General features: G+C 38.3%; 1 protein-coding gene across 5 annotated transcripts in view; it reads right to left on the bottom strand.

The window, feature by feature from the left end:
* Window positions 1-1,813: 1,813 nt before the first annotated feature.
* ACOT11 (acyl-CoA thioesterase 11) overlaps window positions 1,814-15,090 on the bottom strand; it is a 186,857-nt gene continuing 173,580 nt past the window's right edge. For all 5 annotated transcript variants that reach the window (XM_070745972.1, XM_070745973.1, XM_070745970.1 and 2 more), the window contains 5 exons: window positions 11,115-11,198; window positions 9,033-9,166; window positions 6,699-6,830; window positions 5,742-5,868; window positions 1,814-2,940 (listed from right to left, as the gene is read on the bottom strand). In XM_070745972.1, the coding sequence (XP_070602073.1) occupies window positions 2,785-2,940; window positions 5,742-5,868; window positions 6,699-6,830; window positions 9,033-9,166; window positions 11,115-11,198 (633 nt within the window). In that variant the 3' untranslated portion in view covers window positions 1,814-2,784. The remainder of the gene's footprint in view (window positions 2,941-5,741; window positions 5,869-6,698; window positions 6,831-9,032; window positions 9,167-11,114; window positions 11,199-15,090) is intronic.

Raw genomic sequence — 15,090 nt, 5'->3', positions numbered from 1 at the left:
CATTAATCAATGTTGCAAAATTAATTAATGTTGCAAAATTCCATTGTTTTAGGATGGACAATTCCCCCCCACCCACACTTTCTACATACCCAGAAACCAGTCCCACAGAGTAGGGTTGTAAAACACTATCTCTAAGAGGTGCTTTGAAGAACACAGAAGAAGCATGAATGTAACACCTCTTTGTAACATCTTCATCACATCAAGTGTATTTTTTCATACTTTCCATTAGTGTAACTCCACACTTCCCTGTGGCTGTCTGCAATGATTCTACTCGCTGTATTTCAAAATACTACTTCCATGTCGTCTTTCTTTGCATTAATTATTTTTGGAGGATTAATTTATTTTGAGGCATTTTTCCATACACTGCTTCTATTTCCATTTAAGTTTCTTTCACATATTTTTTTCTTTCATACTCACTTTTGCCCACAGAATTACCCTGGATTTCTGGAACTATCCGGTTATAATTTCTCCCACATTCAGAACTTGCTGTACTCTTAAGTCTTCACTGATTCTTTTACTATTTCATTATAGATAAGGAATCAATTATGCCTTTTGATTAATTCATTTTTCAGGTGTATATAGGAAAAGAATGTACCTAGGCTTAAGCAAGGTTGTAAAAATGGAAATTCAAATAGTCACCATTCACATTCTTCAATCTTCAAATAACTGAATTGTTTCTTCTCAACAAGTTCCCCTTCATTCCATGTAACAGAATGATGGTCCCTGGATCATGTTAATTTAGAATGTTACATTTTCCCAACTTTCATCCTTAATCCTTCCATTATGTTCTCTGTGCAGCAAAATGCAGCTTTTGCCAATTTGTGGATTTCTACTTTCATATATGTGCCCAGCCACCTAGATGATACAATTTCATACTTCTTATATGTCCTTTCTTTTAAAATTAAACCTTAATTTCTTTACACGTATTCACTTTGTAAGATTAGGCTAACTTCATTCACATCTGTACTCATGCAAGATAGAATCTCTAACTCAGTGTTTCCCAACCTTGGCAACATGAAGATATTTGAACTTCAACTCCCAGAATTCCCCAGCCAGCATTCACTGGCTGTGGAATTCTGGGATTTGAAGTCCAGATATCTTCAAGTTGCCAAGGTTGGGAAACACTGCTCTAACTTATACAATTACTTGCAAGACAACATACTATTGTCCATTAATTAGACAGTACAGGCAGTATACAAACATAGACATGGGATGCATTTATTTGTAATAGTATGTTTTGAATAACTTTAGTCACCTTAGATCAGGGGTGTCAAACTCATGTTGTCATAGTGACATCATGTGATGTATTGGGACTTCCCCCCTTAACTAAACTGGGCGTGGCCAGTATTTGACAGCCCTGCCTTAGATCCCTTTCTCTATTTTGGCTGACTTAAAATTAATTATATAAAGAAATGAAATTAGGAATAGGTTTAGCCATTTAGCTTCCTGATTTATATGGACACTAATCTTTGGTTTTTATCTCAATCGATACTTATTCCAACTTAACCTGAATCTAGTCTTCAGTAGTTTTTCTCCACCAATTTATGCTTTCAGGCTGAGTCTTTAAAATGTCAGTTTCTTTGAAACTCTGAAGATAAAACTTGTTACATGGAATTCATAGCATAGCAAATCTGGGATCTTTAAGTGCTGGCTGGAGAATTCTGGAGTTGAAATCTATGCATCTTAAAATTGGCTGGGAAATTCTGAGAGTTGAAGTTCCCAAGATCGAAAAACACTGATTTATACTAAGGAAGGGAACATATGAATACTTGCCACATTTTCCAGAACAAAAATAGGAGATATGAGATACTTCTTCTTTTCACGTAACTTTTATTGTCATTGATTTCAATAACCTTCCACAGCTCTAGAAGCCATTAAAATTTTACACAAAATTCGTGTAAAACCTTAGGGGAAAAGAACCATCTAGCAAAATAGATAATGAGGCATTCTCTCTTCAAAGAAGAAAATTTCTTCCAAAATACGAAAGATAAATCTGAGAGACATTTTCATACAAGAATAATCCCTTGGTGACAAAATAATCAAATGTTGATATAAAACATACCAGAATTTCCTAACATTCAGGAGAAACTATGCACAAAAAAATGTTTAAAATTTTCGTTTACATGTGACATTTCAGTAATTTGCTGTGTTTTGTACAATGTGCTTTGAGGTTTCATACATATTTCATTATATGATAACCCACCACCATCCCCAATGTTATGTTATGGATTCTCCTGTTAAAAAATTCTTCCTATGACTTTTCACTCTTTCGAATCTGATTCCCTTGATTAAAAGGCACTTTAAAATACATTTCACATTTACATCTTATTTAAGCTGAATTTAATACAAAATTGCAATCTGTGCTTTAATTCCTAGTGTCCCGAACAAGGCAAAAATGGTGACGGAAGACTCTCACCAAAACGTATCAGGTTGGAAGTTCTATTCTTCATCAGATTTTTCTGACCATCATAAATATAGGACTTCGGAGAAACCAATGCGGAGGCAAGTAAAGGCTTGCAAAATCCTGGAAGAACCTTCCTATTGTGCTCCTTTATACTCTGATTACTAAGGCTTACTTGACCTGGATAGAAAATTCTAATTCAGCTCAGAAGCCACCATAAATGGGTTCTCTTCTAAGACTGGCTATATAAATTGATGCATCTGAACAGGTCAGTTTTCAATTCTCTTCTCTTCACATACCCAATGGAGTAATTTCTGATAGTATTTACAACACAGTTCATCACGGGGCAGTTTTGAAAAAAGACGGAGGAAGGATTATGCAAGCTAAAGATTCTGAAGCTCAGGGAAGGTTTTGTCTTTGTTCTTCTCAAGGAATTTCTCACAGTCTTCAAATGTGCGATAGAAACTTGAAGACAAGCCAGCTACATTCGTTGTGATATAGGAGAGAAGACCTGATGTGGCTTGATGATAGTATGATATCTGGAAGCAAAAAAAAGTTTATCAGCCGATTCTTTGGAAATCCTGGGACCAAATGAACTCTATTAATTTCCTCTTTCAACATAAGCATCAAATTTGAATGCCAGAAGGTTCATTTTCAAGCTTAAACACAAGAACATGCCTAACTGTCTCTGGAAATTGCAAATGTATAGCTTAGCTCAAGGGTGAGCCATTATATTGGCAACGTGGTAGCAAACAACTTATTTATTTATCTTGTTTGTTTTGCCACATACATGCCTTCCATCCCCTGTCGTAATGTTTCTCATTTACTAGTACCATGTATATAAACAAGGATGTGTCTTGTAGCCGACCGATGTAGCATAAATGTTAGGATAGGATTTATATATCCGTACTTCTAGCATAAATGCCTTATACACTCTGATTCCATTTAGCCAGGACAGGACTACATGTAAGTCACATAAGTCACATAGTTGAGTCTGCACTTCTGGTGAAATCTGCTTAAGGAAATGACTGGCCATAAAACGGTTCAACAATTCTCTTCGGATAACAAGAAAGCATCAACAGGATGAGAACTGTGTGATCAAAGGATGCAATTTACATTGCCTGGGGTAAACAGGATGAAGGCTGTGATAAAAGACCTTGCATTATGGTAAACAGGAGATAGCTGTGTTAAACAACAAAGGGTCCCAGGAAATTGGCCATGAGAGACATTTGCTCGGTGGAAATTGGTTGCGTGCCATATGGAGATAGGAAGGACTCGGAAGTTGTGTCATGTTTTAGAATTACCTTATTGGATGTTTGTATATCACTTGACATGTACGTATAATCATTCCCATTTGCATATGCCCCCAATAAAAGGAGATGCACAGCTCAATACTATGTCACATGACCCAGAGAGAAATGTGTCCAAGTCTTCTTTCTAGGATTGGCGTTCATGAGTGACCCGCCTGGCTGGGGCGCTCTAAGTCCCTCTGAGACATCGTTCCCCTCAGGGACTTTGCAGCACCTCAGGGTCTTCCATTGGAGATTTAGCCAATGGGAACTGACCTGGCCAAGGCCATGACATAACAGTATTGGTGGTATACAGAGACATAATAATGTTTATATACACGATACTAGTAAAAGAGAAACATTAGGACAGGGGACGGAAGGCACTCTGGTGCACTTATGCATGCCCCTTTTTGACCTCTTAGGAATCAAGACAGGTCAACAGTAGATAGTCTAAGGGTAAAGTTTTGGGGGTTAGGTGATGTAAAAAAGGATGCTTACTCATGTAAGCATCTTTGTGAAACACAGCTTTTAATATATTTTAACTATATATTCTAAATTTATAAATAAACTCTTGCAGAGGGGCGGCATACAAATCCAATAAATTATTATTATTATTATTATTATTATTATTATTATTATTATTATTATTTCATAGTGGGTGCTATGTCATAATGAGGCTGAAATGTTTTTGACTGGATGTAATATCAATATAAGACCAATGAATAAATCATGGCATGTTTAAAACAATCATAATTTGTTGTGGCTTTTTCTTCTTCACCCTTAATAGTGTCACTATAACTTACTAATAGTCATTATTGTTGGTTAAAAATATTTGTAAAGCCACATGTTGCTCATCCATAATTGCAATGATACATATCCATTCAAACAAAGGTTGATTTATCGACGTTATGTATTTTCTATGTGGCTTACAGAGAAAAACATTAAGTAGTAGCATGCAAATTGCTTTTAAGAACAATAGATCCTAACAGTGTCCACATTAAGAATTCATCCCATTAAGAGTGCTCAGAAAGTGTCCTTGAATCTGAACAGATATTTTCCCTATTAAAACAGATATGGAAGGATAATATCCAGCCAATTTTATACTGTATAGCAGACGAATAAAAATAAAAAGAGGTAAAATTCATGAATAGAAAGGAAATCCCAAAATACTGTATTTTTCAGAGTATAAGACACACCTTTTCCTCCCTAAAAGAGGCTGAAAATTCAGTGTGTCTTATACTCTGAATGCAGCTTTTTTTGAAGGTTTCCCCCCCCAGCCCTAACTAGTTGCTAACGATCTTTTCAGCTCTTATCTTTCAGGTTCTTTCACTGTTACTGTCTGTGAAGAATGTTTTCCAAGCTCTAAGTCTTTGCAGGGTTTTTTTCCATTGCTCTAACTTGCTCCAAGTGTTTATTTCCAGCACTAACCAGGTGCTAAAAATGTTCCCAGCTCTTATTTGCTTGCAAGCTCTTTCATTGTTACTCTCTCCAAATAAGGTTTCTTTAAAGCCCTAATCAGGGAATAAAATAATGTGCTGAAACTGACCAGACTAAGGATGCTAGCTGGATGAATATTTGGTAAACAGATTCTTTCCCCTATTTTCCTCCCCAAAAACTAAGGTCCGTCTTATACTCCAGTGTGTCTTATACTCCGAAAAATACAGTAGTTCATTATTCATGGGAGTTCACTCTGTGAAGAATATGCTAGGGAACTGAACTGAAATCCTTACACCAGTTGTGATCCAGAGCCAAGACATGAGCTCAGATATTTGTTCATCCACCTCTCACCAACATTTCAGGATCCATATACATTACAACAAGTAGGTGGAGCCTCCTACCACTACTGGTTCTAAGAACCGGGAGCAACCGACTACTGGTTACAACCATGCTATAAATAATAAAAAGTTATGGCGTCCAAACAACACTTTGGAAACTAGAGAAACTGTAGTTGATGCTGTATAAAGCCAGAATTAGCCCAACTGGGAATGTGAAAGGGAACTCTTTTGCAAGTATGAACGATTTCATGATGTCATTGTAAGGCAAATGCTTACCTTGGTTATTTCAGCTGCTTCCTGCCAAAAACAGAAGCCAGAACATAAAGTCTCCCCTCGGGTATACTCTGGCATTTCAGGGTATGTTGGCAATGTGACTGATCTGAATGCTAAAACGTATGGATCTCTGGAAGGAAAATGAAAGAAGAAGAAAAATATGATCAGAGCAAGCAAGGATAATCAATGTATCCTTATTCCACTTATCATGTACTCTGGAACCCGTTTACTTAAAAAAAAGAAAGAAAAAAGAAATGGTTTTCATCAGATGTTAAAATTTCAGCTTAAAACTGGCATAATCTCTATAGATATGCAGGCCCAAAACTTTGATTTGGAGAATTCATGACAATTCAGCTAAATCACAGAACTGAATCAACTTTTTTAAAAAAATGACAATGTAGACCAGTGGTTCCCAACCTTTTTTTACCCATGCCCCACCCAAGCATCTCCAAAATCCTGATAACACCCTTCACCCCCACCCTACCCCATTCCTGTGACATATAATTCTTACTATTCAAAAAGTGAACTACTCATGTGAAGGAAGCTTTTAAGGCCATTGTCTTGGTTTAAACAGGGATCCAATTGCCCCTATTAAAAATCAAATTGCCCCCCTATGGCGTGTGGGTCCCACGTTGGGAACCACTGATGTAGACCAAACTGAGCAGAATCAATTTTGGATGGAATTTTGCAGATAAGTGGCCGGAAACTTTGAAACTTCAGTGTCCATGAATCAAACTGATTCTCCATTTATAGTTTAAAATTCAAATCAGATTGGAGCTGATTAATGGACTTTGATATATATATTATTGAAGCCAAAGGTAACCCCAACCTTCCCCATCTGATGCCCCCAGATGAATTTGGAGCAATACCTAATTGTAAATTCTGAAAGCTTTTAGTCCAAATTCGTTTATAAGAATGCCATAAAAACTGGACTTTTGAGGATTAGCCTAGCTGATATACCTGGGGCTGCAAGGTTGCCTTCGTGATACCAGGACAACAAAGTCCTGAGGCTTGTTTTCATCACTGACAGTACGGCTAATTACATGATAAATCATGTCATCTTTGTCAACTTGCTGGATAAGTTCACATCTCCTGCAAAAAAGAATGCAGACGTATGAATTGTACGTATTTAACTTCAGCTGCAACATTTCTACTTTTTATTCCTTCAAAGGTTGAAATATATAGATGTGTATTAAGCTGTAACCATCACCATGGAGAAAGCAATCATTTTTATTCTTGTCTTCTGATCTAAAAAGTGTCATCCAAAGGGGTGTAAGGAGTTGCCCATCTCTGTTTTAGAATTACTGGTACAAAACCATCAACTTAGATCTGCCTCCTAAATTCTCCCATTTTGAGGCTGGCACAAAACATTAAATCAGAAATTGTTAATTAAATGGTTTGTGTTCACATGCCCACCCACAATAAGCTAATATTTCAGCTAAACAAACTTGATACATAGTCTATGGAGCATACAAATCAAATCAAATCAAATCAAATCAAAAAATGTAACCAGTAGTTTTGTAATTGTCTTAACTTAGTGTGTTGTATGAATACAGCCAAACAGATGTGATCTCTGTGTTAAGTTTCTACCAAAATGCAAAAAACAAATAGAATTACTGTAGAATTCTTTATTGGCCAATGTGATTGGACACACACAAGGATTTTTTCTCTGGTGCATAGGTTCTCAGTGTTCATAAAAGCAACAAGGGATACATCATTATCATAATAATAATATACAATCATCACATTCAGTGACAGTCACATGATATTAAATAAGTAATCAACATACATCATAGAAACCTAGAAACATAGAAGTCTGACGGCAGAAAAAGACCTCATGGTCCATCTAGTCTGCCCTTATACTATTTTCTGTATTTTATCTTAGGATGGATATATATTTATCCCAGGCATGTTTAAATTCAGTTACTGTGGATTTACCAACCATGTCTGCTGGAAGTTTGTTCCAAGGATCTACTACTCTTTCAGTAAAATAATATTTTCTCACGTTACTTTTGATCTTTCCCCCAACTAACTTCAGATTGTGTCCCCTTGTTCTTGTGTTCACTTTCCTATTAAAAACACTTCCCTCCTGGACCTTATTTAACCCTTTAATATATTTAAATGTTTCGATCATGTCCCCCCTTTTCCTTCTGTCCTCCAGACTATACAGAATGAGTTCATTGAGTCTTTCCTGATATGTTTTATGCTTAAGACCTTCCACCATTCTTGTAGCCCGTCTTTGGACCCGTTCAATTTTGTCAATATCTTTTTGTAGGTGAGGTCTCCAGAACTGAACACAGTATTCCAAATGTGGTCTCACCAGCGCTCTATATAGCGGGATCATAATCTCCCTCTTCCTGCTTGTTATACCTCTAGCTATGCAGCCAAGCATCCTACTTGCTTTCCCTACCGCCTGACTGCACTGTTCACCCATTTTGAGACTGTCAGAAATCACTACCCCTAAATCCTTTTCTTCTGAAGTATTTGCTAGCACAGAACTGCCAATACAATACTCAGATTGAGGATTCCTTTTTCACAAGTGCATTATTTTACATTTGGAAACATTAAACTGCAGTTTCCATTGCTTTGACCATTTATCTAGTAAAGCTAAATCATTTACCATATTACAGACGCCTCCAGGAATATCAACCCTATTGCACACCTTAGAATCATCAGCAAATAGGCAAACCTTCCCTCCCAAAACTTCCCCTATGTCACTCACAAACATATTAAAAAGAATAGGACCCAGAACAGACCCTTGTGGCACACCGCTTGTAACCTGACTCTGCTCAGAATACTCGCCGTTAACAATAACAATCATAATTGGATACAAAAAAAGCAATCAACATAAATCAGGAGATACAAACAACAAAGTTAAAGTCATAAAAAGCTAAGGAAATAGGTAATGTTGACAGATCAGAAGGATAAGTAATAACTGGGATTATGAGAAACTCAAGATTTTTTGCTGCTATTAATTGTTATTGCTATGCATCTTGTGCAAAAATTTCCAAAATTAAAAAAAAATGAAGTAATAACCCCCAAAATCTTTAACATTAGATTATCTACAATTGACCTCTCTCCTTTTCTAAGAGGTCTGTAAGGGGTGTGCATAAGCACAACATTGTGCCTACCTCTGTCCTACTGTCCTGTTGTCTTCTTTTATCATTACTTTCTATATTATCTTTATATAAACTACTATCCTATACTCGATTGACAAATAAATAAATAAGTAAAATGAAGTCATAATCTCCAATAACCACACGCACACAAAGAAAGATTTTCCAAAGTACTTACGCACAATGTCTATCCCACTCGTGTCTGTTCCGAAGATCGGACATCAACCAGAAAGCTTGCAGTACATTAAAGCTGATGGTCATCTCAATTTGGACAGAGAGAAACTTGTCCTCCTCCAGAACGTACATCTTGAACTTAAAATGATCAAATTCAACATGTTACCCCAGAGTTTACTGCGAGTGTGAAAACATGCAGTTGTTTCATTATCCATGAAATGGATAAAATAAGTGACAAAACAAAAGCAACATCTGAATTCAATGGGGACCAGCATAACTTCTCAAATAATGCCCCCTCTAAGGAATTCATCTCATCAGTATGAGATTCATTAGATGAAGAACGTTTGAGAAACATTAGAATGTACTCAACAGCTATATATTGCCATGGTGATTATTTAATAGCAATAGCAGCAGCACTTAGAGATTTAGACAATGCTTCAACATGTTACCCCAATGTTAGCTACCAAAGCAATACACAGGAAAATCTATAATACTGTACTAGAATGGTTACCCAGGAGAATTAAGAATGTTAACCCTCTATTACTTTCAACTAAATAAAGATCTCAGTACACCAGTTAACTCAATTTAGCAATCTTTTTTTTTAGAAGTCAGTATCTCCCACAGTGGTGTTGTCATCTGGGCAACTGTCAAGTAGGATGGGAAGGAGACAAGGAACCCACCCCTGTATAGATGTTTTGAGTTTAATTCTGATCAGTTCTAGCCAATACAGTCCATAGCGAGAGTGGGTGGAAATGGTGGTTCAAACAATCTAGAGCAGCAGAGGGTCTCCAACCTTTGTGGTTTGGTAGCCCCATTGGAGGGGGGAGAAGGGAACTGGCATGACCTATTCAGAATTGAGCCGCATGAGTGGATAACCGGCGGACATGCATGCAACTCGACTTGTTTGAGCTGGCCCATCACTTGTGCAAATTGAGCTGCATGCATATGTGCATGCACACCAACCAGCCATTCACACAGCCCCAATTCCAAACAGGTGTGGCAGCGGGCCGCAGCCCAGAGGTTGGGGAGTCTTGATCTAGAGGAATCAGACTGCCTTTTCTTAAAGTTGGACAATCGTTCCTTAGCCTGATATCTACAATCCCCAGATAGTCTTCGACTTGCAATCACAATTGAGTCAAAAATTTCTGTTGCAAGACATTGGTTAAGTGAGCTTTGCCTCACTTTACAACCTTCCTTGTCACTGTTGTTAAGTAAATCCCTGCTGCTGTGAAGTTAATTACATGGTTGCTAAATGAATTTGGCTTCCCTGCTGACTTTGCTTGTCAGAATGTCGCACAAAAGGGGATCACATGACCCTGGGACATTGCAACTATCATAAATATGAGTCAGTTCTGACCACATGACCATGGCAAGGCTACACTGGTTGTAAGTATGAAAAACAATCATTAGGTCACTTTTTTCAGCGCCATTGAACAGTCACTAAATGAACCATTTTAAGTCGAAGACTAACCATACAATCAAAATGAAGCATTCGGTTGCTTGTAATTTCAAGGCACTTGGAAGACACCCATTTAGGGAAAAGTGATCCATGACGATATTCCATGCAGGGGAATTGCTACTTGGAGAGACTGAGAACTAGTGATGGCGAACCGATGGCGCGGGTGCCACAGGTGGCACGTAGAGCCCTATCTGCTGGCACGTGAGCTATTGCCGTTGCTCAGTTCCAATGTGCATGTGTGTGACAGCCAGCTGATTTTTGGCTCACACAGAGGCTCTGGGAGGGCGTTTTTGGCTTCTAGAGAGCCTCCGGAAGGATGGGGGAGGATGTTTTTACCCTCCCCTGGCTCCAGGGAATCCTTTGGAACCTGGGGAGGGCAAAACATGAGCCTATTGGGCCCACCAGAAGTTGGGAAACAGGCCGTTTCTGGCCTCCAAAGGGCCTCCGGGAGGCAAGAAAAGCCGTTTTTGCCCTTCCCACTAATTGAATTATGGGTATGGGCACTCACGCATGCCCACGCTCTTTTGGCACCTGAGGGAAAAAAGATTCGCCATCATTGACCTAAGGACATGATCATATATTGTGCCACTGGGGCTGAACAGAGCTGCTTGAAGATGGGATAGTTACCTTGTTTCTTTCAGATGCAAGTACCCAGTTGCCTTTAGCTACCAATGTCTTCAGTGCAGTAACGTTGTTATAACTCAGATAAACCTGCATTGGGTATATATTGAAAAAAATACAATGAACTTTGAGTCTTCCTCTTGCATATATATATATATATATATATTTATTTAATTGTATTTATATGCCATCCCTCTGCAAAGACTCGCGGCGGCTTACAGCACATAAAAAGAAGAACAATACAATATAATCATCTAAATCCAATTAATTTAAAAAACGAAGTATACTCATCTAAAAAACCCAGTATTATTTTAAAAAGAACAATCATTTTGTTATTCTTGTTAATTCTGTAAAAAAATCTTTTCCAGGGTTTATTGGAATTACTTGAAATAAAAACAAAACTTTAGGCAAAATATTCATTTTAATTGTGGAGATTCTACCTAAAAATGATAATTGTAAATTCTTCCAAGTTGCTAAATCTTTACTTATTATCTTACAATTGATATATCTAAGTATTTTATAAACAATGATAAAGTTAGTTTATTTTTCCCTTTTTTACTTATTATAAATATAAAGATGACTTCTACTTTGAGAGGAGCGATTGTTGCTCCACTAAATGTTACATGTAATGTATGTTTTGTCTGTCTTTGCAATTTAATTTAAAAAAAAATATTTTTTTTAAAAAGACCAATCATATCTACTCACACAACAACCATACGTAACATTCATCGGCCAGGGGCTAGAGTCTAATCACCCCAAGCCTGGCAGCATAAATGAGTCTTAAGACTCTTGTGGAAGGCAAGGAGGGTGGGGGCAGTACAAATCTCCGGGGGGAGCTGATTCCAGAGTGTTGGAGCCCCCACAGAAAAGGCTCTTCCCCTAGGCCCCACCAAGCGACATTGTCTAGTTGACGGTACTTGGAGAAGGACGACTCTGTGGGACCTAACCGGTCGCTTGGATTCATGCAGCAGAAGGCGGTCTGCAGGTAATCTGGCCCGATGCAATGTAGGGCTTTATAGATCATTTCCAACACTTTGAATTGTGTCCAGAAATGCAGTAAAACTCTTTACTACTGAATGTTTAGTTTTTGAGACATATGAACAAAGCTGTGTCTGAAGAGATGCTCCAAACTGTCTGTATTCTGGATACTTTATTTTATTTATTTTGTCAAGTATGTATTTGTAATATACATAGATATAACATTGTTTATATACATAAGATGGACACTGGGAACAATTGGACAGGGACAGTGGGCACGCTGGTGCGCTAATGCATGCCCCTTACTGACCTCTTAGGAATCAAATGAGGTGGACAGTCTAAGGGTAAAGTTTTGAGGGTTAGGTGATAAAACCATAGAGTCAGGTAGTGAGTTCCAGGCACTAACTCCAGATTCCCAAGAGGTCAGTAAGGGGGCGTGCATAAGTGCACCAGCGTGCCTTCCGTCCCCTGTCCTATTGTCTCTCCTATATCTTTTCTTCTATTCCTATATCTTTTCTTCTATTCTTTCATTGATATATTTTATTCCTATATCTTCACTTATATTCTTTCATTGTTATATTTTACTACGAGTATATCCTCTGTAACCTTCATTGTGTTTTGGACAAAATAAATAAATAAAAATAAATAAATAACTACTCTGTTCCTAAAGTCATATTTTCTACAGTCAAGCTTGGGGCAGTTCACTTTGAGTTTGTATCTGTTGTGTGCTTGTGTATTGTTGTGGTTGAAGCTGAAGTAGACGTAGGCAGGTAGGATGTTGTAGCAGATAATTTTATGAGCTATGCTTAGGTCATGCTGATGGCAACATAGTCTGCAGAGAGGAGTGGCATACAAATCTAATAAATTATTATTATTATTATTATTATTATTATTATTATTATTATTATTATTATTATTATTATTATGTCAATACAACTCAGCAAATGAGATCACTATGTTGGATTTCGTATTTCATCACCAGTCGGGCACTTCCCAAGCACCTAGGACTGTTTGATGTAGCAGCAAATTATGTTTGCCGATCCCAGTAAAGCATCCTTTTGCAATTGACAGATGGAGATTTTGTCAATTCCGATGGTTTTCAAATGTCCGCTGAGATCCTTTGGCACTGAGCCCAGCGTGCCAAGTACCACTGGGACCACTTTCACTGGCTTATGCCAGAGTCGTTGCAGCTCGATTTTTAGATCTTTATATTTCACTAATTTCTGTTGTGATTCAGCCTGAGGCTTCTCAGGGACTGGCTGGATCTCTGCCGGATCCATGCCTAGAGGAGGAGGACAGTGAACAGGAGGGGGAGGACCAGGCAGACAGGGGAGAGGAATGTCAGGAAGAGGAGGAGGGAGAGCAGCCTGAGACCCCCGGGGGGGGGCTCTTCCCAGCTAGTAGCCTGCATTCATTGGATGAAGACACACAGGCTATAATAGACATGAGGCAGCGACGAGCAGCTCAAAGATGGGGCCAATTAGAAAGATATTTCCATCCCTGAATTGGCAACAGCTGGGTTTGGGTGTGGTTCTCCTCAGCAGGGTTGAAAAGGCAGGCCCGCCCTTACAGTCTTGTGGAGAGTTATCAATTGGGAGTCCTGTGACCTTGCTTCGGTTCTCGGCGTCTCTGATCTTGGCTTGTGGCCTAGAAGTCTGGAAGACTTGGGGGAGGCGTGGGTTTTATTATCTCCAGCGTTGTTTTTGCCAGCAAGAATCCTTTTTATTGCCTGGCCTTCATGAAAGCTCTGTGAAGCTTCATAGTGTTCCTGTCTGTAAGAACAGTTTTTGTTACCTGTGTTTGCTTTGAATTATATAAACTGCCTTTGCTTTTTACCAGTGTGTCTGGCTACTCTTTTTGGTTGGTGTTGGCATCTGGGGGGACCCAGACAGAACAATTTCTCTAGCTGCTTCTCCTCAATTCTGCTGTCCCCTGGGATTGCGATGTTGATGATCCATACTTTCTTTCTCTCCACAATCAGGATGTCTGGTGTGTTATGCTTCAGAATTCGGTCAGTCTGAAGTCGGAAGTCCCACAGTAGTTTTGATTGCTCATTTTCGACCACTTTTTCGGGCTTATGATCCCACCAGTTCTTTGCCACTGATAAATGGTAGTTCCGGCACAAGTTCCAGTGGATCATCTGTGCCACAGCATCATGTCTATGCTTGTAGTCAGTCTGTGCGATCTTTTTGCAGCAGCTGAGTATGTGATCAATTGTTTCATCTGTTTCTTTACAGAGTCTGCACTTTGGATCATCTGTTGATTTTTCAATTCTGGCTTTGCCAGCATTTGTTCTAATTGTTGTTGTTATTGTTGATGATGTTGTTGTTGTTGTTGTTGTTGTTGTTGTTGTTATTATTATTATTATTATTATTATTATTATTATTATTATTATTATTATAGCTTTCTAAGCCCAGGATTTCAAGTCTATTTGTGTAAGGTATTCTATTGCGAGTAGAAGAGTGGAAGGCTCTTCTAGTAAAGTATCTCTGGACACTTTCTAATGTATTTATGTCCAATATCAGGTGTGGGGCCCAGATGAGCTGCATTCAAGGATTGGTCTGGCGAATGTTTTGTATGCTCTGGTTAGTAATGTGATATTACTGAAAAGGAAGCTACGTAAGATTTAATGCCGTTTCCGAGATAGTAAATAAGACACTCTTATCTTGGTTGATAAATAACAATTCCAGGGACTTTATGCCACATAATTCTTGTATGGAGCTCATAGTTCTGCATTTGAATATTGTTTCGAGAACAAGCACCACAGTGTAAGAGTTACCTTGAGACCTCCTACAAAAATGTGCTGACTAAAGTGTGTTTTGAAGATGTCATCCCATCAGCCTCCAAGCCCATCAGCTTCTGCTTACAAAAAGAGGCTTAGCATCGAAATACCCATAAGAAGTTGAAGTTGAGGTTACAAAGGGAGAAGAAGAGATCTTAGGATCACGGTGGTATTTGAAAGGAATGGAAGGGAATCCCCGAGTCTAAAACTTTTAAAAACAAA

This window comes from Erythrolamprus reginae, chromosome 3 (assembly GCF_031021105.1).
Source record: "Erythrolamprus reginae isolate rEryReg1 chromosome 3, rEryReg1.hap1, whole genome shotgun sequence".
NCBI lineage: Eukaryota > Metazoa > Chordata > Lepidosauria > Squamata > Dipsadidae > Erythrolamprus > Erythrolamprus reginae.
Note: the sequence above shows the minus strand (reverse complement) of the source record. Positions and strands in the feature narration are given on the sequence as shown.